The sequence below is a fragment of the Natrix helvetica genome (genome assembly GCF_964273705.1).
Source record: "Natrix helvetica genome assembly, chromosome: 5".
Classification (NCBI taxonomy): domain Eukaryota; kingdom Metazoa; phylum Chordata; class Lepidosauria; order Squamata; family Natricidae; genus Natrix; species Natrix helvetica.
This window is the reverse complement of record NC_138551.1, coordinates 149,895,546-149,921,065: the sequence shown is the minus strand read 5'-3', so window position 1 is coordinate 149,921,065 and position 25,520 is coordinate 149,895,546. Positions and strand designations below refer to the sequence as shown.

The 25,520-nt window shown below is 45.5% G+C and overlaps 1 protein-coding gene across 5 annotated transcripts; it reads left to right on the top strand.

The window, feature by feature from the left end:
• Window positions 1-329: 329 nt before the first annotated feature.
• On the top strand, window positions 330-24,766 carry LOC309393541 (cyclin-dependent kinase 11B). Of its 5 annotated transcripts, none has more exons than XM_081955863.1 (20): window positions 331-487; window positions 1,676-1,803; window positions 2,139-2,162; window positions 2,900-3,024; window positions 4,189-4,327; window positions 6,390-6,526; window positions 7,196-7,312; window positions 8,244-8,339; window positions 8,436-8,591; window positions 9,070-9,135; window positions 11,005-11,180; window positions 11,867-11,957; window positions 12,098-12,219; window positions 12,625-12,730; window positions 12,828-12,949; window positions 13,576-13,683; window positions 14,680-14,796; window positions 16,032-16,180; window positions 23,446-23,635; window positions 24,258-24,766. In XM_081955863.1, the coding sequence occupies exons 2-20, from the start codon at window positions 1,733-1,735 to the stop codon at window positions 24,348-24,350; spliced, it is 2,205 nt and encodes a 734-aa protein (XP_081811989.1). In that variant the 5' UTR covers window positions 331-487; window positions 1,676-1,732; the 3' UTR covers window positions 24,351-24,766. The 5 variants fall into 5 exon arrangements, with proteins under 5 accessions (XP_081811991.1, XP_081811989.1, XP_081811988.1 ...); XM_081955862.1 differs by having other exon boundaries at window positions 2,047-2,162; window positions 11,011-11,180; XM_081955861.1 differs by having other exon boundaries at window positions 2,047-2,162.
• Window positions 24,767-25,520: the final 754 nt, after the last annotated feature.

Genomic DNA, 25,520 nt, shown 5'->3' with positions numbered 1-25,520 from the left:
CTCCAAGGTCCCTTCCAACTTACTTTTAAGATAAGTTTAAAAAGTGGGATTCTTACAACGGCTTTCTTTGACCAAGTAGCCTAAGGACAATTCCTGAATTTCTCCATTGAGGTTTATTTCACAGTCTTCGGCAGGGGGAATCGGACACACTTTAAATAATTATTATTAACATTATAATTTTTTTTTAATTTGGGGTTTTGAGCAACCATTAGAGAGGAGAAAAGACACTTGAGTAACCCGGAAGTGTACGGCAAAGCGATGCAGCTCTAAACCTTTTGAACGTCTATGAACCCCCGAGCGTCAATTGAGAGAGGCCTCTGAAGCGTTGGCGGCGGGGGGGGGGGAGGAAGGAAATCCCTCGCGCGACGTCATCACCCCGCGCCGGATGTTGAAGCGCAGGCCCGAAGGCCAGCTTCCGGGCCCTCCATCCTCCGGCGAGTGGGTCGCGTTTAAAGCAGCGGTGGCGGTGCCAGGGCCGTGAGGGAAGGTGAGGCCAAGGTCTGGCTAGGCCCCGCTCCGCTTCTCGCAGCCTTCGAGCCCGGCGAAACGGCTCAGAGAGCGGGTAGTGGGGCGGGAGGAGGCTCGGGAGGCGGCCTCTGAGGAGAATGCCCTGCCTCGGAGGGCTGGCGTTTTGGCGGGCTTCTGTGTGGAGAAATGTTTTTCGAAGTGGGCGGCCAGTTTCTGTGGTGAATTGGGCCTTTGACGTGGTTTTTTCAAAATTTTGGGGGTATTTTGTTGCTTATTACATCTTTTAAGCATAATTGGTTTATTTATAATTATTTAGGAAGCGGGATGACGGCCTATTTTGGTGCATCTTTAAATTTATCATTTATTGGACATTTTTCAGCATAAAGGCAAATATGGGCTTTTTCCTCAGTGGTTCCTGACTCATTTGTGGTTAAAAAAAAAGACTATCCATGAGGAGAATTCCAGGTTGAGATTAACCCTCAAAAACTACTTATGGGGAGTTCGAAATATATTCCCGGGATTGATTAAATTTGGTTAATAATTGGCCTTATTAGCAACCATTGAAGTTATGGTGGAATAATGAGTAATTCTTAAAACTATTAAATGATATTGATTAGTAGGGGATAATAAATACAGAGCAAAAAGAAATGTTATTTATATGAAGTATTGGAAAAAGGATTATGGAAAGAGACCAATGTTGAAGTTGGAAGATCGATAGATGATAGATAGATAGATAGATGATAGATAGATAGATAGATGATAGATAGATAGATAGATAGATAGATAGATAGATAGATAGATGATAGATAGATAGATAGATAGATAGATAGATTACCAGTGGCTTAAAAAAAGACTTGACCCAGTGGCTTAAAAAAAGACTTGACCCAATCTGTGTACTGTCCATAAAATATGAATGTTTATACTGGAAAAAAAACATTAAAGAACTACATTGGGCTAATGGGGTTCCCTCAGCCCGGCCTTCCTCACAGGGTTGTTGTGGGGAAAACAGAATAGGCTGACCCATAATAACAAACAACCCTAAATACACCCATAGATGCATTGGGAAGCAGAAATCAACTGATAAATTGTGGCTTAGTTTTAGCTTTTTGGTTTTCTGGAGACAAAGGAAACAAACACTTTCCTCATTGTGGATGTAGATTCAAGTTACTGATAATGCCATTCACTGCATGGTTGTGTTCTCTCCTAGTGCCTTTTGTAATACAAATGGGTGATGAAAAGGAATCGTGGAAGGTGAAAACGTTAGATGAGATTCTTCAGGAGAAGAAACGCCGGAAGGAGCAGGAAGAAAAAGCAGATATCAAGCGCCTCAAGAATGTGAGTTTGGGATTTTGTATTGAGAAGATTTTTTTATTTAAAAAAAATCCTTTCTGCGATTTGCACAGCAATTCTTTTTTTTTTTATAATGTTGGGATTCAGCTTCTTTTGGAAAAAAAATGCATATTGTGTGTGTTCTTTTCAATCGTATGATAATTCTCAGCCCTTTTCACTCTCTCTGTTTAAGTTGATGAGGGCACTTTCCCGAAAGCCAAAATGAATCTTTTCTTCCTAACATCCTAGTCTGATGACCGGGACTCAAAGCGGGATTCCCTTGAAGAGGGAGAGTTAAGAGATCACCGAATGGAGATCACTATTAGAAATTCACCTTACAGGAGAGAAGATTCTATGGACGACAGGTGAGAAAGCTGCTCTGGGTAGTCCTTGACTTACGACCACAATTGAGCCCGCTATTTCTGTTGCTCAGTAAGACAAATGTGAAGTCCGTTTTGCCCATTTCATGACTTTCCTTGCCAGAGTTAAGTGAATCCCTGCAGTTGTTTAAGTTGGTAACATGGTTATTAGTGAATCTGGTTTCTCCATTGACTTTGCTTGTCAGAAGGTTGCAAAAGGGGATCACATGACTCCCCCGGGGGACACTGCGTCCGTCATAAATATGAGTCGGTTGCGAAGCATCCGAATTTTAATCACATGGACATGGAGATGCTGCAACTGTTGTAATTGTGAAAAACGGTCATAAATCACACTCTGTTGTAACTTTGAACAGTTACTAAATTAACTGTTAAAAGTCGATGACTGACTGTACTGGAATGCAAGAGAAAATTAGTAGAGCTGCTCAGGTTTCTTCATTTGAAGGACTCTTCAATCCCTGACCTCCAACTTCCCAGAGTGCTTTGCGAAAAAAACCCGTTTTGGGTGAATGGCAGCATAAGAATAGTTTAAAGTCATATATAAAGCACCAGTGAGAATCATGAGTCATTGTTTGCAGCGTTAAGAGATATAAGAGGAAGAAAATGCGGATTGGGAGGAGGAAAGCAAAATAACTTGTCACTTAGAATCACTTAGCTATGATGGTTGTTGTAGCTTTCTCCAAACTCACGCTTCTTCTTTGTTTCTCAAATTGTGTGCTCCATAGGGGAGAGGAGGACGACTCCCTGGCTATCAAACCACCCCAGCAAATGTCACTCAAGGAGAAAGCCCACCACAGAAAAGACGAGAAGCGGAAAGAAAAAAGACGGCATCGCAGTCACTCAGCAGAAGGTTCTGTTCTTCTCATTTGGGGACTCCTTTGTTGCTTTTGATAAAAACGCTCCGTACGGTCACAGCCTAAGGGCCACAACTACAAAGTTGGGAAGTAGCGAAGGTTTCTGAAGCCAGCAGATCCATCTAGGAATCACTTCTTTGTGGCACCGCCTATTCATGCAAGGTTTTAAGCTTGTGGAAGTTTAGAAGTATGAAAGTAGGTTCACAGAGAACATTCAGTCCAACTCCATGCTAATACATGAGCTTCTCATGTGGAAATCATATATGAGCTGTGGTGGTGCATTGCTCAGAATGCAGTATTGCAGGCTGACTTTGCCCACTGTCGGGAGTTTGATCCTGACTGGCTCAAGGTTGATTCAGCCTCCCATCATCTGAGGTCAGTAAAATGAGGAGATAGTTGGGGGCGAGATGCTGACTCTATAAACCACTTAGAGAGGGCTGCAAAGCACCTCTAGAGTGGTATATAAGTCTTATTGCTATTGCTATTCTCTGCTTCAGCACCCTGTCTTCAAACAATGTTCACCTTAAGTTGCATTTCCCCAGCATTTAAGAGAGAAAAAACAGATCCATATCCACATATAAAAGGATAAAAACAGCCTCTGGATTTTGGGAAGCAGATGTGACTCTTAACCTTTTTATATATAATAAAAATAGATGATGGAAATAGGAAAAGCAAATATAAGTAGCGAAATGCAGGCAGATAAGCCACAATTCCGAAATACAAAATTAATTCATCGTAATACATTATTAGAAGCTTGTAATATTTTAGGTGATCTCATACTCATTTTCTTATCAAAATCCCTCTATCCCTGGCAAACATTAAGCTAATAATGCTTGCTTAACTCAGTTCAGTTCATTAATAAAATAAAAAGGACCCACACATAAAATCAATGCTGGACACGACACATCAACATTAAGATACGCATCCTCACACCCAAGTTTTGGCTGGGGACTGATTTCTATTTGACCGCAAATCCCAATCGTTCCCAGTACAGCCACAGAGTGTGCTGGCTAGAACAGTTGCAGGAAGTGCCTGAGCCAAGGCTAAACCAACCAGCTCATCATTATTTTTTTTCTGTTCCTTTGCTCTAGTAAGTTTCCAAATGCCATTTGCGAAGGAGGGTAACCAACTCCTCCTTTTCTTTGTATCTTTACTACTAGGGAAACATGCTAGGGTGAAAGAGAAAGAACGCGAGCATGAACGTAGAAAAAGGCACCGCGAAGAGCAGGATAAGGCCCGTCGCGAATGGGAGAGGCAGAAAAGGAGAGAATTGGCTAGGGAACACTCGCGGAGAGAGAGGTAATTTTTTTACCTGGCCCAAATGCAACATTTCTTCCTTAGATATCTCCTTGAGCAGTTTCACCTGCATACTTGGTTATATTTCTTATGTTTCCCCCCCCTGCTGAGGGGGAATCAACATGATACTATGAACAATTGTCATTTATTTATTTGTATTTAATTTTATGTAATTTGTATCCCACCTTCATAAAAACATTTTTACAAATAACTCAAGGCAGCAAACATGTCCAACACAACTTCCTCCTATCTCAGCCCTGTGAGGTGAGTTGGGCCAACAGAGAGTGATTGGCTCAAAATCACTCAGTCTTCTTTTCAGGGCTAAGATGGGACTAGAACTCACCATCTCCTGATGATTGGCCCAATGTCACCCAACTGACTTTCATAGCTAAGGCAGGACTTGGATGTACCGTTTTCTGCTTTCCAGCCTGGTGGCTTAACCACTAGACCAAACTGGCTCATTGTCGTTTTGTGATATAAACCAGCATTTCAGTATCGGCAATAGAGAGAAATTATCATAGATTTGCTCCAGTTTTTGTGAAGAAATAGACCTTTTACCTACCAAGTTCCAATTCCTGGAGATTTGGCTTATTACATCTTATTTATTTTGCTTATTACATCTTTTAAGCACAATTGGCTTACTTCGAATGGCTGTGGGTACTTGGAAAGCATGTGGGCCAGCTGATAAATTTTAAAAGTTGCAGGCAGTAGAATTGGGGGTGTGGTGTGGGTGTGTGTGTGAGGGAGAGAGAAAAGCTAGCGTGGTGTCCCCTCCAAGCTCCTTGTAGATGTCTAAAGTAAAGGTGTTTTGATTTGATTAGCACTGATAGTACATTTTGGTTTTGAAATGGGAGCATATTAATAAGCTCTAGTAAGAATGTCCCTAAATAAGAGAATGGTACAATTTCACATTTGTGGCATTCTACTAGTTACATTTTGTTCCCAAATATACTCTGCTGAGCATTTGGTTATATTAAATCTTAGCAATTAAATATTGAGATTGTATCTGCATTTGAGGTTACAGACAGTCCTTTTGTTAACTACTCGAGGCTTATGTACATATAGTTGAAATACAAGTAATATATAAATAAACCGGGGAACCAATTTAGATCAGTTCAGTTTTCCTATTGTGTCTGCTCTTCCTGAAGATTTAGTAACTGAGTAAAACTTAGAAGAAGCAATGTCTAATTGTAATTCTTTAAGTATCTAAATCATAATCCTTAAATGTAAGTGCTATGCAAACAGGATTACAAATACATTTTTGATTGCTTAGCTAGAGTTTGGAAGCAGACACGCCTCAGACTGGGAAATAACTTCTTCACTACTAAAGAAAAGAGTAATCTGGCAGCATTTCTTAAATAATATTGTTAGATTTCTCTTTTTAAAATGAAGCATTGATATTGCATTATCAGTCACAGGCCAGTTGCTTTAAATTACATAATGAAGTGTTTGATCAGTGAGTCTTTGATTGGCAGCCTGAATGCATCAGCTGTTTTTTAAAAAAATACTTAATTCTGGGCCAGCTTTATTTTCTACTTGGTTGAATTGTCTGCTTGAATGAACAGGCGGGTTCATATTTTTTTTTTTTACATATATTTAATATGTCTCAACTATGGTAGATGGTAGTAACCCCTTCATGATTCCCCTTTAAATTGGTAGATGCTCTTTCCTGGCGCTTGGCAGTTTCCCTTCTATCTCTGACCCACATATGTCGTTATTAAGCTAAGACTGAGTGTCTCAGCCTAATAACAAGCTTAATAATTGAATTATTCTAAAAGTTTGAGGCTGAAGAGCTGTGAGATTTTTGTCTCGAGTAGTGTCCATCCTTCCTGCCATCGTTAGTCTCTCATTCTTTCAACAATCAAAGGCAAAACGGTTGCATTGGCCTCATTCAAATTCTGACGTGAACTATACTTTTCCTATTGCAGAACGTGAACCGTTCTGGGTAGGAAAACAATAAATAAGGCTCCTTCTCCTGAAAGAGAAAAATGAAACTCGACTGAGGGTAAATTCAATCACACGCTGGACTAGTAAAAATTAATGTGGATACATGCAAACTCCCTAGAGATCGCTTGGAGCAGCTGGAACGAAAACGGGAACGGGAAAGGAAATTAAGGGAACAGCAGAAGGAGCAGCGAGAGTTGAAAGAACGGGAGAGGCGAGCGGAAGAAAGGAGGAAAGAACGGGAAGCCAGACGGGAGAGTAAGTAGCCCAAAATGCGGGGTGGGCTGTGTGCAAGCCATGAGTAATGTGGGAACGAGCGTATGGTACTCCTTGCGTAGGAGTTATAGGCAAGTACCAATAAAGGAGAATAATTTGTAGCTTACTGTAGGATCGAAATGAGAGGTCCTTGGTGCTCTCGGAGCTTTGGTTTTTCCCCCTTGAAGACGTTTCATTACCCAACTAGGTAACTTCATCAGTGCTAGTTAGTGATGATGTTACTAGCACTGATGCTAGCAACACTGGTGCTACTAGCACTAATGATGTTATCTAGTTTGGGTCATTAAATGTCCGCAAGAAAACAACCCCGCCTCGGAGCACCAAGGTCCCCTTATAGGCAAAGTTGAAGTTGAAATGAGGCTCAGAAATTTGCAGAAGTTAAAGCCAACCTGGAAGGGGAAACTGCTGGTAACAGAATTTCATTTTTAATGTGGGCCAGTGCGCTCACAGTAAAAAATGACGACAGGTTATATCTAAGTGGGCTAGACGGCCCAGGTAGATTCTGAACATCTGGGCGGGCTCATCTTCAGGTCTGCACACAAGCAGGCAGGCGCCTGGCCGGAGTGGGCCTCACCTTGGGAGAATTGTAAAGATTGCATAAGAAATATCAACCTGGAAAAAAATGACAACAGATTCCCTTGTCTCTGTTAGTGTCAGGGCATCATAGGACAATGAGGGAAGACTACGGAGAAAAAATAAGAATTTGGAGCCGAAGTCCCCTGCGGCAACAGAGAGAAAGACTTGAACCGTCAGAAATCAGGAAGCCAGGTAGCTTTTAAATTCATCAACCGGACTTGTGGGTATCTTGATTGAAACCACCAAGATGGGAATGGCTGAAAGTACATTGCAGGTTTTATTGAATAATCAAACTCTGATTTTTAAATCATATGATTTAAGTATTACCCTGCTTGCAGGGTGACTGAAACACCGTTCCATATTATCCCACTAAGTTGTTTTTTTTTCTGTGCCACAAAGAGAATAATTGTATCCTATTTTTATATGACTTGAAAACAAGGGAAAAGTTACAATATCGCATAATATAAAATGTCCTTTAATCTCCTGCACACTTCCTTTGGGAAAAAAAATAAAGTCACGGCTGCCAACCTAGAAAAGGTTTTTGGGAGAGAATGAAATTGACAGCGGAAATTGAACTGGCATTTAAAAATTTCCCAGATCACTTTTAGCTTGGAAAGTTTTAAAAGTGCATCTTGTCAATTTATAGTAATATATTTCTGTAGAACCGAAGAACAGCTTATGCGTTATAATTTAGTTATAGAGACCACTAAAGAAAATAAAATTACGGTGTTCTGTGTAAACATAAAATTAATGTGATCTGTGTAAACATATAAAATTCTTTTCTTGTTTTCAATGGCCCCAAATAATTTAAATGTTTTCATTAGGAAAACAAGGTTGTTCAATTTTGTTGACAGTCATCTAATGAACATCAGGCAGGCCCTGCTTTCCAGATGGAGGCACAGAGAGTAAGGATGTCTTCCCACAACCGCATATCTTCCAGATGTGCATGTTTTAAATTGTCAGCAGGGGTCTTGATGGCTGAGAATTTCCCCATGTCTTAGTGAAAGCCATCCTCGGTCTTAAGAAAGGAAATTTTAAAACAGTCAAAATTGTAATCAATGTACAATGGAGTTCCTTTGTCACCTCTGAGGTTGCCCTTTCTTTGTCCCCCTCCCCCCTGCAGTGAGAGAGGAGAAACCAGAAGGAAAAGATCCTTTGTCAGATCTCCAGGACATCAGTGACAGTGAACGAAAGACCAGCTCAGCTGAAACATCATCAGGTAGCTTTTCGGTGCGGGTACCGATTCAGCGCAGCAGCCATGTTTGAGCCCACTGGAGATTGCCAATTCTTTCCCCCCCCCCCCCCTCTTCCCCAGGAGAATCAGGATCGGCTTCAGAAGAAGAGGAGGAGGAAGAGGAAGAGGAGGAGGAAGAATCCAGCAGCGAAGAGTCTGAGGAAGAAGAAGAGGAAGAGGAGGAAGAAGAAGAAGAGACAGGAAGCAATTCGGAGGAAATATCCGAACAGTCAGCTGGTTAGTAGTAGAAAACAACCTTCTTTTAACTGGGCTGTATTACAATAATCCTCACTTAACGGCCCTCATTGGGACTGGAATTTCTGCCCCTAAGCAAAACGGTCATCAATGAAACATCAGGTGGACTGCATCCTTTTAGCAACGGCAGTTCTGACAGTCCCAGTTATGGTTGTTAGGCAAGGACTGAATTTTGATCATGTGTCGGGGACACACTACGATAGTTTTAAGTGCGAGGAACAGTCATAAGGCTGTTTCAGTACCGCTATAACTCCAGTCACTAAACCAATGATTATGTATCATCATGGCCTCTGTTTGTTGCTGCCGATGCTTGGCAGAACCTAAATATAGATTTATACCAATGGTATCGCTCAATCTTTTTACTTCTTGGGATTGAGCAGCGTTCCGTTCTTCCTTTTGGCGCGGAGTGCAAAACGGCTGTTCACTTGCTCCTGAAGTACGTCTTTCATCTGTCTTGCAGAAGAGGTGAGCGAAGACGAAATGACCGAAGAAGAGGAACGAGAAAACGGAGACCACCTTCCAGTCGGTAAGGGATCAGATGGAGGAGTGGGCTTTCAGTTGATGTCCTATTCTCTTCTACAGGCCTTCTAGGATAGGTCAAACGCTCAATTATTTTCCCTGGGCTGATTCACTTCCGTTCTGCAAAGGCAGAGTTGTGCAAACTGAAGACATCATACCGTGTTTCCCCCAAAATAAGCCTGGGTCTTACATTGATTTTTGCTCCAAAAGACGCATTATGACTTATTTTCCAGTTAGGTCTTATTTTTTTGGGGGGGGGAAATACAATAATAAACGCCTCTGTCTGCTGATGGTCTTAACTGGGGCTTGCTTTTGGGGCAGGGCTTCTATTATGAGCATCCTGGGGAAAAATTCGTGCCAGGGCTTATTTTCCAGTTGGGTCTTATTTTCAGGGAAACTTGTCTTGCCTGTAGTGTCCTCGTTTCTAAATTAGGATAAATGCTTTTATTCCCTGCTTAACATTATAGCAATTGCACTTAGACTTATGTACCACTTCACAGTGCTTCTAAGCAGTTTACAGAGTTAGCATGCTGTCCCCAATAATCTGGCTCCTCATTTTACCGACCTCGGAAGGGCAGAAGGTTGAGTCAGCCTTGAGCCAGTCAGGATCGAACTCCTGGCAGTCAGCAGGATTAGCCTGCAATCCTGCATTCTAACCACTGTGCTACAGCGACTCCACATAGTTACAAACGGGGGGGGAGGGGTGCCATGATGCTAGCCTCACCTGAATTTTGAGTCTATATTACTGCTTGGCCTGCCTAGCCGCGTTTTCCCAAAGCCTTAAGACTGCCCAGATGGCACAGTTATGTTGTTGTTAGTTGCGAAATCATGTCCAACCCGTCGCGACCCTCCAGGCCTTCCTGTCCTCCACCATCCTCTGGAGTCTATTTAAGCTCACGCCGACTGCTTTGGTGACTCCATCCAGCCACCTCCTTCTCTGTCGTCCCCTTCTTCTTTTGCCCTCCATCTTCCCCAGCATCAGGCTCTTCTCCAGAGAGTCCTTCCTTCTCTTTAAGTGGCCAAAGTATTCCAGTTTCTTCTTCAGGATCAACGCCTTCTAAAGAGCAGTCCAGGTTGATCTCCTCTAGGACTGACCGGTTGGATCGCCTTGCAGTCCAAGGGACTCCAGCACCAGAGTTCAAAGGCCTCCATTCTTTGGCGCTCAGCCTTCCTTATGGTCCAACTTTCACAGCCATCCATTGCAACTGGGAAAACCGTAGCCTTGACTAGACACGCTTGTGTTGGCAGGGTTTTGGCACAGTTATAGGAAAAGGGAAACAGTTCCCTGTTTCCAGATGGTACAAATACAGGACAACCTTAAGACTGCCAAGATGGCACATTTACAGGAAAGGGGAGCTCACCCAAATTGCATTATGCTCACTGCATGCTCAGGGGTCTCAAAACTTCTTGAACATTAGAGGAACATAAGCATCCCGCTTACAATGCTGAGCTTCAGGTGATTCTGTCAAAACTTCATGCTTGTTACTAGGTAGAGAGTACTCAGTAGGCCAGGCTCAACAATCAGCCCGCCCTTTCTATGACATCAGGACTGCCAACCAATGTCCATAAGGGATGGTCCCGTGACAGCAACCCAACCCAACCAATCCCACTGAAGTTAGAAAGCCTCCCCTGACACAAGAGGATAAATAACTTTTTTTGCTTATTAAGAGCCACAAGCCACGGATGGCTTTGAAAAGCAGCTTCCCGAGAGTTCAGGAGAAGATACACAACTTGGGAATGTGTGCTAGGCATTTAAAAGCCCCTTTTAATCTCTAAAATACCAAATATAGCAGCAACAAGGGCTGTTTTGGAAGGGAGAGGTAAAGCTGCCCCAATTGGTGGAGCGGCTTTCCCGATTTGATTCTACCGCTTAAAGTTACAGAGTCCAGATTCGACCAGGATTCTGTGGGAAGCGAAGGTGAGGAAGATGACATTGTTGAAGGAAGCCCGCAGTCCAACGCAATGACCGAAGGGGAATATCTTCCCGATTCCCCCATCTCCTCGCCTGTAGAACTGAAACGAGAGCTGCCCAAATATCTCCCAGCCCTTCAGGTAAGACGGAGCTCATAACAGGTAGCCCTCGACTTAACATCGGTTCATTTAGGGACCGTCCAAAATTATAATAGCACTGAAACAAGGGACTTATGACCCTTTTCCACACTTACGTAGCATCCCCACAATCATCCCTGCGATTAGAATTCAGCCACATTTAGCAACTGACTCATACTTATGACGGTTGCAGTGTCCTCGGGTTGTGTAATTCCCCTTCTGACAAGCCAGATTTAATCAGCCACGTTGCTCATTTAACAAGTGCAGTGATTTACTTAACCACTGAGTCAAGGACGGTCATAAAATGGGATAAAGCTCACTTAACAGTCTCACTTAGCAACATAACTTTTGGGGTCAATTGTGGTCATAAGTCGAGGGCTATTTGCCCATTCAACACAGTATACATTTGTCCCCTTTTTGGGCTGAGCTGACGTATGTAAGAGACCGCTCTCCTTAAACCGGGGAATAGCAAACTTTTTAAATGTTTTAAATGCTACCTATAACCCGTTGATATACCCCCTACACCTCCTCATGGGATATTCCCAGAGGGAATAAAAAAGGCACCCAAATAAAATATTTTTCAATAGGGAGTTTAGCTGCCATTGCTTCCTAGCTACGCATCTTCAAAGCAAGATATATTTTTCCCCAAAATGATTTAAACATTTGCTTCCTTCATTCTTGTTGCGCAGGGCTGCCGTAGTGTGGAAGAATTCCAGTGCTTGAACCGGATCGAGGAAGGGACTTACGGCGTGGTGTACAGAGCCAAAGACAAAAAAACAGGTAGGATATTTTGGGGGGGGGGGATTATGACAGGTATTAAACCTGAACACTGTTCTGACCCAGGTTTTCCCAAGAGCATGATCCTCATTCATTCATTCATTCATTCATTCATTCATTCATTCATTCATTTATTTTCCCAGATGAAATTGTGGCCTTGAAGCGATTAAAAATGGAGAAGGAAAAAGAAGGTTTTCCTATTACTTCCTTAAGAGAGATCAACACCATCCTCAAAGCTCAGCACCCAAATATTGTCACTGTTAGGGTAAGCGCATTTTTGGTTGACAGGGATTCTTTCATTTTTATTTTTCCTAAAAAAAAAATAAAAAAAATAAAGCATGCCACCACGCGTAACGGTAATCCTCGACTTACGACCACAGTTGAGCCCAGGATTGTTGTTAAGTCAATGTGCCTTCCCCATTAAGTCTCGTGATTTCACCCTACTGGAATTTGACCCGTGAATTTTTTTAGTCCCTTGCTAGAAGATTGAAGTAAGCAAGCATTTCTTTATGTTATTTATTAAATTTATACACTGTCTATCTCACTGATACAGCAGCACTATTGATTTTAAAAAAAACTGCTTTGAAGGAATGTTAGCAAGTGGACACGACGACCGGGTGGGGGTTGGGGAATTCATCACTGTAATCTTTTTTTTCCCCTTGGGATCTAGGAGATTGTCGTCGGCAGCAACATGGACAAGATCTACATCGTGATGAACTACGTTGAACATGACCTCAAAAGCTTGATGGAAACCATGAAGCAGCCTTTTCTGCCAGGTGAGACTCACATACGCCCCTTCTCTTGGGTGAGAGAGACTTTCAAGTTTTGGCTTTTCCCTTCCTTTCTTTACACCTCCAATTTTTTATATTCCAGGGGAAGTGAAAACTTTGATGATTCAATTGCTCCGAGGCGTAAAACACCTCCACGACAACTGGATTCTGCACCGGGATTTGAAAACGTCTAACCTGCTCTTGAGTCACGCTGGGATTTTAAAAGTGAGCCCTTTTGGTTTGCCCTGCCAAGAGTCTTGTCCTCCTTCAAACCCACCACTCCACTTAAAATACCGGAACAGCGGAGATTTAGCTCTGCTTATTTAATACAATAATACAATAGCAGAGTTGGAAGGGACCTTGGAGGTCTTCTAGTCCAACCCCCTGCCTAGGCAGGAAACTCTATACCGTTTCAGACAGATGGCTATCCAACATCTTCTTAAAGACTTCCAGTGTTGGGGCATTCACAACTTCTGGAGGCAAGGAGTTCCACTGATTAATTGTTCTAACTATCAGGAAATTTCTCCTTAGTTTAAGTTGCTTCTCTCCTTGATTAGTTTCCATCCATTGCTTATCCTCCTACTCTCAGGTGCTTTGGAGAATAGTTTGACTCCCTCTTCTTTATGGCAACCCCTGAGATATTGGAATGCTGCTATCATGTCTCCCCTGGTCCTTCTTTTCACTAAACTAGACATACCCAGTTCCTGCAACAGTTCTTCATATGCTTTAGCCTCGAGTCCCCTAATTATATTTAATTAAATTAAATATTTCTAATGAGAGTTGTGGAGGTAGATCAATCAAGCACTGCTAATACATGTTTTCCAACAAGTCCTATTTTCATCTCTCTTTAGGTTGGAGATTTTGGACTGGCCAGAGAATACGGTTCTCCCTTAAAGCCGTACACCCCGGTTGTCGTGACGTTGTGGTACCGAGCGCCCGAGCTCTTACTCGGAGCCAAGGTTTGTGATATATTGGGGGTGGGGGGCTGCTGCCTTAAGATTTATAAGTGGCAGTTCTTCTTTTCATGCTTAGTTTCCCTTAGATCTGTAGCAGAAGTGGTATTCAGCAGGTTCTGACCACTTCTGGAGAACCGGTAGCGGAAATTTTGAGTAGTTCGGAGTACCGGTAAATACCACCTCTGGCTGGCCCCGCCCCCATCTATTCTCTGCCTCCTGAGTCCCAGCTGATCGGGAGGGAAGGGGGATTTTGCAGTATCCTTCCCCAGCCACGCCCACCAAGCCCACAGAACCGGTAGTAAAGAAAAAATTGAATCCCACCACTGATCAGTATCCTGGATTCCAGTCACAAGACACTTTTTCTGTAGGCTGTCATAACTTCGAACACTGTTAAAAGAATGGTCGTAAGTTGAGGACTATCTGTACAAGCAAGAGTTTGTACAGGTGGTTCTCGACTTACGAGCACCATTGAGCCCAAAATTGATGTTGCTCAGCTGAGAAATTTGTTGAGTGAGTTTTGCCCCATTTTACTTTACTTTTCTTGCCGTGTTTGTTAAGCGAATCACTGCAGCCGTTAAACGAGTCACACAATTGTTAAGTGACTCTGGTTTTTCCCATCAGCTTTGCTCATTAGAAGGTCACCAAAGGGGGCCACGTGAGCCCAGGACGCTGCAACCGTCGTAAATATGAACTGGTAGTCAAGCACCCAAATATAAATTGTGAACCTGGCCCTACGTTTGTAGGTCTGAAACATGGTCATAAGTCACTTTTTCCAGTGCCGCTGTAACTTTGAACGGTCACTAAGTAAAATGTTGTAAGTCAAGGACTACTTGTGCTTGTGGGGGCTCTGTGGGGCCAATCAGAGAGACACAAAATCACTTCTAGTTTCCGCTACTTCCATCTCAAACTGATCCAATCTTAAGGAAAGTACCCCAAAATATTTGACACGCCGATGGATGCGACCCACTCAGCGGATTCCCCCCCGCTTCTCTTTTCCAGGAATATTCCACAGCCATCGATATGTGGTCCGTGGGTTGCATCTTCGGAGAGCTGTTAACCCAGAAGCCGCTTTTCCCGGGGAAATCCGAAATCGACCAAATTAACAAAGTTTTTAAAGTAAGTAAAACAGCGGTACTGCCTTGACTTAAACACGGTTGCAGTGCTGTCAGTCAGAGGGCAAGATAATTGTCGCTTAGGTTAACATTCACACCTATCCACCAATCAAGCTTGCCATTTGCGATGGCCAGTTTTACGATGGGAGCAGAGGGCCTGAACAATTTGATAACAATGCTGTCAAATATGAAGGGGGTGTGCCGCCTTTGCAGGTTTAGCAGGTTGCGTAACTTTGATAACAAACATAAAGATGTTGAGACTCTAGAAAAAGTGCAGAGAAGAGCAACAAAGATGATTAGGGGACTGGAGACTAAAACATATCAAATACGGTTGCAGGAACTGGGTATCTCTAGCATAATGAAGAGAAGGACCAAGGGAGACATGATAGCAGCCTTCCAATATTTGGGGGGCTTCCACAGAGAGGAGGGGGGGTCAAGCTGTTTTCCAAAGCACTCAAAGGCTAGACAAGGTATAATGGATGGAGAGATTCAACCTGGAAATAAGGAGAAATTTTCTGACAGTGAGAGCAGTCAAACCATGGAACAGAAGTTGCATTCAGAAGTTGTGGGAACTTCGTCACTGGAAGCTTTTAAGAAGAGACGGGACTGCCATCTGTCAGAATTGGTGTAGGCTCTCCTGCTTGGGGGGGGGGGAGGGGGGTTGGACTAGATGACCTACAAGGTCCCTTCCAAATCTGTTAACCTTTTAAAATGAAGACTCAGTCATCCAGGTCAAAAGCATCTGAAAAGGTTACATTAAAAGTTTAAGATTTTCAAAAGATTGCAATACATTTTTTGGGGGAAACCCCTGCAGTTGGAATGGCAAGAGTTAGTATGTTCCAAGGACTCTGCCTAACTTAAATTTTCATTTTGATTGAAGTTGAGCAACGAAACATCTCCATTTAATAAACTTTGGTGCAGTTCCCATGATTTAATCTTTTTAAATGATTTGATAAGATATATAACTGTGACAAGGACTGTATGTGGTGGCAAAGGCAGACAGATTTATTCAGTAAATCTGGTGTAAAATTGGCCATCGAGAAGGGAAATAGGATTCATTCACTCTTCCTGTTGTAATTATGGCTGCCTACTTTGCAATTGACTGACCGGGATTTTGTCAATGCCGATGGTGTTCAAGTCCACGTTGTTTTATTATTATTATTATTTATCACAAACCGTTTTCAAAAGTCAACCATTCTCAACCTAGCTTCCTTAATCTTTGCTTTCTTCTTTTTAAAGGACTTGGGAACTCCGAGTGAAAAAATCTGGCCAGCTTATAACGAGCTGCCGGCGGTCAAAAAAATGACCTTCACAGAGTACCCGTACAACAACCTCCGCAAACGGTTCGGTGCCCTCCTCTCGGATCAAGGATTTGATCTCATGAATAAGTGAGTCAGGAAAGCAAGCAATTATATTTTTCCCTGGATCAGAATCAAGACTCTAATCCATCCCAGGGTTAGATAAGGAGAGAGGCAGTTGTCGTTCTCCATAGCGCTGCTTGGAGAGTACAAGGATTGGGTTAACACAGCCTGTTTGCCCATGGACTGAGTAGATTTTTTCCCCTCTGGCCACGCCTCCTTTGCCTCTTCTGGCTCAGTTTTAAAAACTCAGTCCGCCCGATAGGACGAGTTTGGGGAACACTCAGCATTGAGCAAATAGGCTGGGTTCTCCAATAGTAATTTTATGTGATATTTAGCTGTTATTAGGATTTTTCCCCAGGTTTTATTATTTTGATTTTTTATTTTCCCTTTTTTCTATTTTTTATCAAGAGGATTTACCTAACTAAGGCTGAGGCAGCGATCGGTTCCACAGCTGCTTAGTCGCAGCTGGGGGAACAAGCGAGGCCGCTTGTCCGGCGTCTGCTGGCAAGCGCAGGGAAGGACGGCAATCCCCGTGCTTCCCTGGTCGCTTTGGAGGAGAGGCTTTTAAAAAAGCCCTTGCTTCTCCAAACGGCGTCTTTTGCCGATCGGGAGAGCGGCGGCCATTTTGAAAAGCGCTGCTTTGGCGCGCTTTTCGGCTGCAGCCAATGAGAAGCGCCTGGCCCTTAAGTGAGGCTTTTGGCGCGCAGAAGAACCGGCGGCCATTTTTTTGAGTCCTTTTTGCCTCCGGAAAGCAGCAGCAAGCAGCAGAGCCTCTCCGCCTCTACAGACAGCCGCAGAGGATTGCGAGGGCTTGTCTGGGTCTCCAGCAAGCCTGAAGTTCCCCAGCCACCCAAGGGGAAGCGGCAAGGAGTGTCCTGGTGCCTGATCCAGCCTCCCATCTGAGTCTGCAGACGCTTCTGGAGCCGTCGGGCCAGCGTCCACTGCCCTTCCCTCAGCAGCGACCTCTTCGACTCAAGATCAACCAAGGATGGCTGATGAAGGTTTGGAGCGAAGGGAGGAGCTGGCAGGGCCATCTGCAAAGCGCAGTAGGCCAGATCCCTCAGGCCAGGGGAGAAAGGGAAACAAGGGCGCTGGGGGGAAAGCTTCCCACTCTGCAGCTGGGAGTAAGGCCCCCAAAATTCAAGGGGACAAGGGGCAGGACTCCCTGAAGGATAAGTCTGTTAGGCCCCAGGTTCCCTCTGCACCCTTACCAAGTGAGGCTGGGCCAGTTCCTTCCCCACCCATCCAGAGGGAGATAGAGCAGGGGGAGGAGATGGGGGATAGATCCCCATCCTTCTGTGATAGGGATTCCATGTCAGGATCCCCTGCAGCCTCTCTGGGTTACCCAGGTTCTCCTAGCTCTTCAGTCAGGGAGGATCTCCCCTCCTTTCAATATTGTTTTCATGCAGAGGATCAGAGAGATCCTCCTAGGGGTGCCAGGGGACAGGCCTATGCCCAAGCCAGACCTGTAGAGGACAAGGGCCCAGCTATGTCAGCAGAGATGAGGGATCTCATCACGCAGGCTATTTCCCAGGGTGTGGTAGAAGCCATGAGGCTACAGGAAGGCAGGGGTGGCAAGGCCTCTAGGCCTACTCGCCCCCTGGGGGAAAAGAGGACCAGAGTACTCGATTCCCCGGGCACTTCTATCACCACAGAGGTGTCTACGTGGGAGGAGGAGGCTGCTGAGGACTTTGCCCTCTCGGAGGATGAGGACATGCCTCCAGACAAGCCCTCTTTCACTGGTCTCTTTAAGCCAGCCCTATTCAAGTCCATCTTACACAAGGCCAGAGCCTCTACTGAGCTTGGTGCCAAACCTAAGGACAAGGAAGTCCCCTCTACTTCCCAGGACCTCATGGCAGGGTTGTTCAGCGAAACAACCCCTGACCCAGAACTGATACCAGTCCCTGACATGTTCATGGAGGTTATTCAGCGCCAATGGGCTCAGCCTGGTACCCTGGCCAATCCCAGTGGCGCAGACAAATCTCTGTACCCTTTAGAACCTAGACTGGAGGATGTTTTGAAGCCTCCAGAAGTGGATGCCCCTGTGGTCTCTCTGACCTCTAATTCTAATCTCCCGGCCGAGTTATTAGAAGGGTTAAAGGCAGAGGATAAGAGGGCAGAAAAGGCTTGTCTCAAAACGCACCAGGCGGCTGCCTGGGCGATCAAGACCTCCACTTCGGCCTCGTTCTTTACGAGGGCATCCTTATTATGGCTGCGCCAACTCAGATCTCAGCCCCCATCTGAAGCATCTCGTTGGCGACATGATCTTAACAAGATCATTACGGCTGTGGAATACGCCTCTGATGCGTCCCTGCACGCAGCGAAATTCGCCTCCAGGGCACTAGCGTCCAACATCACTTCTCGCCGCCTGCTCTGGCTTCGGCACTGGCAGGCGGACATGAAGGCTAAGTGGAAGCTGGCTTCAGCTCCTTTCAAGGGAGAGAACCTCTTTGGGGATTCCCTAGAGAAATTCCTAATTGAGACAAAGGATAAGAGGAAGGTTCTTCCTTCCACCTTCAGGAAGCATGACAGGAAAGGTCAGGGCTCGTTCAGGAAACAGGCCTTTCGGGCACAGGAAGGTGGCCAGGCCTCTTCCTCTTCTTATTCCTCCCAAAGACAGTTTAACCAGTCCTCTGACAGGTCCCAGGAACGAAACAACTTTTCTTCCAGGGGCAGACAATCCAATCAGGGGTCCTTTCGGAAGCCCTTTCGTGGGGGAGCCCACAACCGTCAGTTTAGACGTGGGAAGTGACCGTCTGGGGTCTCCTCCCATCGGGGGCCGCCTGCAATTCTATGCAGACCGTTGGGAGGAAACAACCTCGGACAAGTGGGTATTAAATACCATCAGGAGGGGTCTAACCCTGGAGTTTCTATCCTCTCCTCCGCGGACCTTTGTTCGCTGCCCACTATCCAAGAACCCGGTAAAGAGGGCTCTCATGCAGGCAGAGATAGATCATCTTCTGCAGATCAACGCAATAGAGGCAGTTCCTCCAGAACAGGAAGGGAGGGGGTTCTATTCCATTCTCTTCCTGGTCCCCAAGAATTCAGGGGGGTGGAGGGCCATTTTAGATCTGAAGCGCCTGAACAGGCATCTGGCCTACAAGCGCTTCAAAATGCAGTCTCTCCAGTCGATCCTAAGCTGCATGCGACAAGGGGATCTGCTCACCTCCATCGATCTCAAGGAGGCGTACCTACATGTGCCCATCCATCCTGCACACAGGAAGTTCCTGCGCTTGTGTTACAACGGAAAGCACTTCCAATACAGGGCGCTTCCGTTCGGACTTTCTTCTGCACCCAGAACGTTCACAAAGCTTCTTGCAGCTGTGGCGGCCCACCTGCGCAAGCTTCCAGTCCGCCTGGAGTGCTATCTGGACGACATCATCATCCATTCAAGAACTCAGCAGCAAGCGGTGAGAGATGTAAACGTCACAGTTCACACCTTACAGGACCACGGGTTTTCCGTAAACATGGAAAAGAGCAACCTGACTCCTGCCACACGCATACAACATCTGGGCGCCATAATAGACTCGGTGTCTTGCCAGGTGTCCCTGTCTCCGGAAAGAATCCGCAACATCAGGAACAGAATCCGGTTGTGTCGCAGGAACAGGTCCTGGCAGGTAGTGCAGCTATCCCAACTGTTAGGGATCATGATTTCTTGTCTCAACATAGTTCCCTGGGCACGTCTTCATGCAAGGGAACTGCAATGGTTCTTACTTCCAATGCAAAGAGCAAAGATCAGCAACTCCACCAAGCAAGTTCGCATCCCACCAAGAGTGACTCGGTCTCTGAGTTGGTGGCAGTCTCGAGCAGTGGAGAAGGGTTGCCTATTCAGAGAACCCGACAGGATCGTGGTAACGACCGACGCCAGTCTCTACGGTTGGGGGGCGCATTGCCAAGGCCAGCTGGCGCAAGGCAGGTGGTCCAGCGCGGAGGCAGCCCGGAGCATCAATTGGCTAGAACTCAGGGCAGCCCGGCTTGCGCTGAGGAGATTTGCAGAACAGCTGAGGGGGCACCACGTTCTGCTGCTGACCGACAATGTGGCCACAAAGGCTCACGTGAACCGACAAGGAGGGACCCGCTCCAAAAGACTCATGTCAGAGGCGGAGGCCATAGGACGATGGGCAGAGATCCACTTAGCGTCGCTGAGGGCGGATCACATTTCCGGAACCAGCAATGTGAGTGCGGATTGGTTGAGCCGTCAGACCATCGACAACTCGGAGTGGCAACTTCATCCGGACCTGTTCGCACAGGTGGTAAGGAGGTTTGGTCTCCCACAGGTCGACCTGTTTGCCTCGGCGGCAAACACACAGCTCCAGCGGTTCTTCTCCCGCTACAAGTCAGCACAAGCGGAGGGGACGGATGCCCTGAGGTCCAACTGGCCTCCAGGGCTTCTATACGCGTTTCCGCCCCTCCCTCTGATCCCGCAGGTGATCTACAAGCTGCTGAAGGAGGGGGCGGAGCTCATTCTGGTGGCTCCACATTGGCCCAGGAGATCCTGGTTCGCGGACCTGGTCGATCTGTCTGTGGAGCAACCGTGGAGAATTCCTCCAGACCAGGTATCCTTGCGTCAAGGGGCCATCAACCATCCAGAGCCCCAATGGTTGCAGTTAGCCGTCTGGCACTTGAGAGGCAGCTCCTGAAGGACCAGAGCCTCTCAGACAACGTCATTAAAACCATCCAAGCTTCCAGACGTCCGGCCACTACTCGCATTTATGACGCGACTTGGGCTGCCTTTTCTTCCTGGTGCAGCAAACGGGACATTGACAGTGTGGAAGCGTCCATCCCTCAGTTATTGGACTTCCTACAAGAGGGCTTGGACAAAGGACTGGCACCAGCCACTCTCAGGCGCCAGGTTGCCGCATTATCCACCATCTTAGCCAGACACCAACCTCAATCCCTGAGTCTCCATCCTCAGGTCAAGAGCTTCTTGAAGGGGGCCTACAACATCCGACCCCAGGTGGTGCACAGGTACCCGACCTGGAACCTACCCTTTGTCCTGCAGGCATTGACAGCGGCTCCCTTCGAACCTTTGAGGAAGGTATCTCTTCGACATCTGACTCTTAAGACTGCCTTCCTCATAGCCATTACTTCAGCCAGAAGGGTATCTGAGATTGCGGCCTTCTCGGCCAAGGAAGAGCTGTGCATCATCCACCCAGACAGGGTCATCCTACGGTTAGACCCCGCCTTCATGCCGAAGGTGAATTCTCATTTTCACAGGTCTCAGGAGGTCATCCTCCCGAACTTCTGTCCCAGCCCTCAACACGCCAAGGAGCGCAGGTGGCACAAATTAGACGTGCGAAGGGCAGTCAGTATTTACCTGAAACGAACTAAGGATATCAGGCACTCCGAGGCCTTCTTTGTGTCTTTTCAACCAGGTTCCCTGGGTCGCAAGGTGTCGTCTTCAACCATAGGTCGGTGGCTGCGAGCTTGCATTAAGATGACATATGACCTTCAGGGCAAGCCGGTTCCACCTCGTGTAACGGCACATTCCACCAGAAGTGCAGCCACGACCGCGGCCTGGGCGACTCAAGCATCTATTCTGGACATTTGCAGAGCAGCCACGTGGGCGTCTCCCACGGCTTTCATTAGAAACTACAAGATCGATTCCTTTGCCTCTGCCGAAGCCTCCTTTGGCCGTAGAGTTTTACAGAAGGTTATTGAGGCTCCGGACAAGGTCACTTCTTCCCGCCCTGGGACACAATAGCTTGGGCATGTCCCAATCCTTGTACTCTCCAAGCAGCGCTATGGAGAATGACCGTTGTCTTACCTGAACGGTCGTTCTCATGGCGCTGCGGAGAGTACAAGACCCACCCAGGGTGATTGTTTAGCACCGAGATTGTATCTTTGCACAGGTGTGAGCTGAGAACGTCTTCGTCGGACAAGACCTCGTTTTTAAAACTGAGCCAGAAGAGGCAAAGGAGGCGTGGCCAGAGGGGAAAAAATCTACTCAGTCCATGGGCAAACAGGCTGTGTTAACCCAATCCTTGTACTCTCCGCAGCGCCATGAGAACGACCGTTCAGGTAAGACAACGGTCATTTCTTAAGGAATTTTGACAGTTGATCCCAATCCTCCCTGGCCATTAGCCACGAACGATTGGTTTGCCTTTATTTGTTTTATATTTGGATAAAATCCAGGGTGGTTGGTTTTTTTGTGTGTTTCCCCCCAGTCCACTGATTTGCCCTCCGCATTAAGAGAAAACTATTGTAATAGCCCACTGTTCCTACAGTTTTACTCCAGGGTATTGTAGGAAGTCAGGTGGCTCAGTGGCTAAGTCTCTGAGCTTGTCGATTAGAAAAGTTGGCAGTTCGAATCTCTAGCACTGCATAATGGAGTGAGCTCCTGTTACGTGTCCCAGCTTCTGCCAACCTAGCAGTTTGAAAGCACGTAAAAATGCAAATAGAAAAATAGGGACCACCTTTGGTGGGAAGGGAACAGCGTTCCATGCGCCTTCAGCATTTAGTCATGCCAGCCACATGACCGCGGAGACATCTTCGGACAGCACTGGCTCTTCGGCTTTGAAACGGAGATGAGCAACACCCCCTAGAGCCGGGAACAGCTAGCACATACGTGTGAGATGAACCTTTACCTTTATTGTGGGGAAGTCACAAGTCTATATCAGGCTTGCCCAGCAGGGGACAGCATTTGACTGACCTTGGTTGAGCGCCTGAAATTTAGGATGAGAAATTGAAAAAAAATTCCTGGAGAAGGCTGTGAAAGAAAGCACGGCATCATTGCGCTGAAAAATGACACACCCTCAACTAAAATCTTCATATTTTTTCCCCCTCTTCCTTGGAACCAATATAATTCTGTATAAAGTAGGTTCAGATACAGCAGCATAGCTGGGAAGATTAATCCGTGTTTTCTAACACCTATTCAATATCCATTGAACTAACCCTGGGGTACATGCATTCATCGGACTTCATTTCTCCAGCATAGGAAATTATGATCTGCGAATAATTACAAATGGTCCTTGCCTTACAGCAGCTTGTTTAGTGACCATTCGAAGTTTCGCCGACACTAAAAAAAGTGACTTGAGGCCGTTTTCTTCACTTAAGACCAATGCAGCATCGTTACGGTCGTGTGATTGAAATTCCGACGCTTGGCAACTGATGCATCTTTATGACAGTCACAATATTCGGGTGTTTGTGTCATGTGATCCATTTTTGAAATCTGATAAGCAAAGTCCTCGGCTTATGATTGTTCATTTAACAAAGTTAAAAAGGGCCTAGAAAAAAGTGATGTAAATTCGGTTTTCTCCACTTCACGTATGGGTGTGTGTCTGCTTTTCTAGATTCCTGACCTACTACCCTGGGAGAAGGATCACTGCCGAAGATGGCTTAAAGCACGAATATTTCCGTGAGACCCCACAGCCCATTGACCCCTCCATGTTTCCAACGTGGCCAGCCAAAAGCGAACAACAACGAGTGAAACGAGGCACAAGCCCGCGACCCCCAGAAGGAGGACTGGGATACAGTCAGCTGGTAAGTTCACCCAAAGAGTGTTGTTGTAATTCAGCCAGATACCTGCCATTAGTAGAGTTTCTTGTATTCAAATATCAAAGGGGTATTCAGAACCTGCTAACAACGGAACGATAGCCAGTTTGGTGTAGTGAGATAGAAAACAGGAGCTGGGAGTTCTTGTCCCACCCTGGCCACAAAGCCAGCTGGGTGACCTTGGGCTAATCACCAAGAGACGGTGAGTTCTAGTCCTGCCTTAGGCATGAAAACTGGCTGGGTGACTTTGGGCTAATCATCAGGAGTCTGGGAGTTCTAGTCCTGCCTTAGGCATGAAAGCCAGCTGGGTGGCTTTGTGTCAATCACCAGGAGACGGAGAGTTTTAGTCCTGCCTTAGGGTTAAGATTAGACTCATATTTATGACGGTTGCAGTATCCTAGGGTCATGTGATCGTCTTCCTAACAAGCCAAATTCACTTAACACGTTCCTGACTTAAGCACCAGTGATTCACTTAACAACGGTGGCAAGGAAGGTCATAAAATGGTGCAGAATTAGCTTAACAACGGACTCCCTTAGCCTCAGAAATCGTGGTTGTAAGCCAATGTGATATTTACACCCCTGGGCTACCTGTGTCCTTTTGCCTCGGCAGGGCGACGATGACATTAAAGATACCGGTTTCCATTTGACGACCACGAACCAAGGCGCGTCAGCTGCAGGGCCCGGATTCAGCCTGAAGTTTTAAAATGGAGGGGTCGAAGGCGCGATCTTTCAAGAGGACCCCAGAAGGAAGGGAATTTGTGTTCTCTGGGGGAACGAAAAAGCACCAGGCTACGCCGATTACTGTTTTTGTTGCAGAATATTCTCTGCAGTTGGGACCAGCTTCTGGATCAAAGTAGAGAAAGTTGGATTCCTTTTTAAGGATTGGAATTAATCCAAAACAACAACAACAACAACAACCAAGGACCCTTTTGGGGGGGAGGAAAAAAAACACCGCTACCATCATGAGAACAAAATCCCAGTTAACTTCAAGAACTATTTTTTTAAAAAAAGAAAAAAGAAAGCACCTCTCATTTCTATTTATGTTTTTCCCATTCAGATTAGTTTTTTTTTCTTGTTTGTACATATGTAGAATAAAAAGGAAAATGATTTTTAATTGTTTACTCCGTACACATTACCTTGTTTTTCTTTCCTCCCTTCGATCTTGAGTATTGTGATTGTATTATGATTGCACTTGGTGCATTTTCCTCCTAGCTTTCCCAACAGTGGTTTTGTGACTCTTCAACCCAGGAAGAAGAAGAAAAGAAAAATATGGAGAGCTGCATGTCATATTTTATTGCTCTCAGACCTGGAAAAAAAATTCAGGGGAACCTGACAAGGGTGAACACAACTTCCCCTTTAAAAAAATAAAATGAAATAGAAAGTTTAAGTTTTTAGCCTTCTCCTCAGAACTTAAAAAGAATTGCCCACTGACTGAGTTGGGCTGACTGACTTGAAAATGTGCTGATATCTTAACTTTAATCCCATTGCAGAAATTTTTGCACCAGATGCTGAAAGAGAAGGAGAGGAGAAAAAAATATGCAGATTGTGATAGCGTAGTTTGCCTTTTATTTGAGATGACTTTGATCTAATTGTTAGCTTCCAAGCATTTCATAAGGTAAGTTGACTTAACTTTCAAGATTCCTGTTTTCAAATGCACTTTCCCGCCGGCTTCCCTCGCCATAAACCATTCGGGCCGACTGTAGACAAAACTTTCTTTCAAGGGCTCAGCTAAGTTCCTGATTCCCAAAAAGCAAATACTGGTGTTTTTTTTTTTAAGAAAGTTTCCAAAAAGAGATCATTTGTGTGTTGAAGAGAATGGATTGAAATGTGTAAAGCTGTCTGAATGCAGCAGAGTTGATTTTGGCTTTTACAA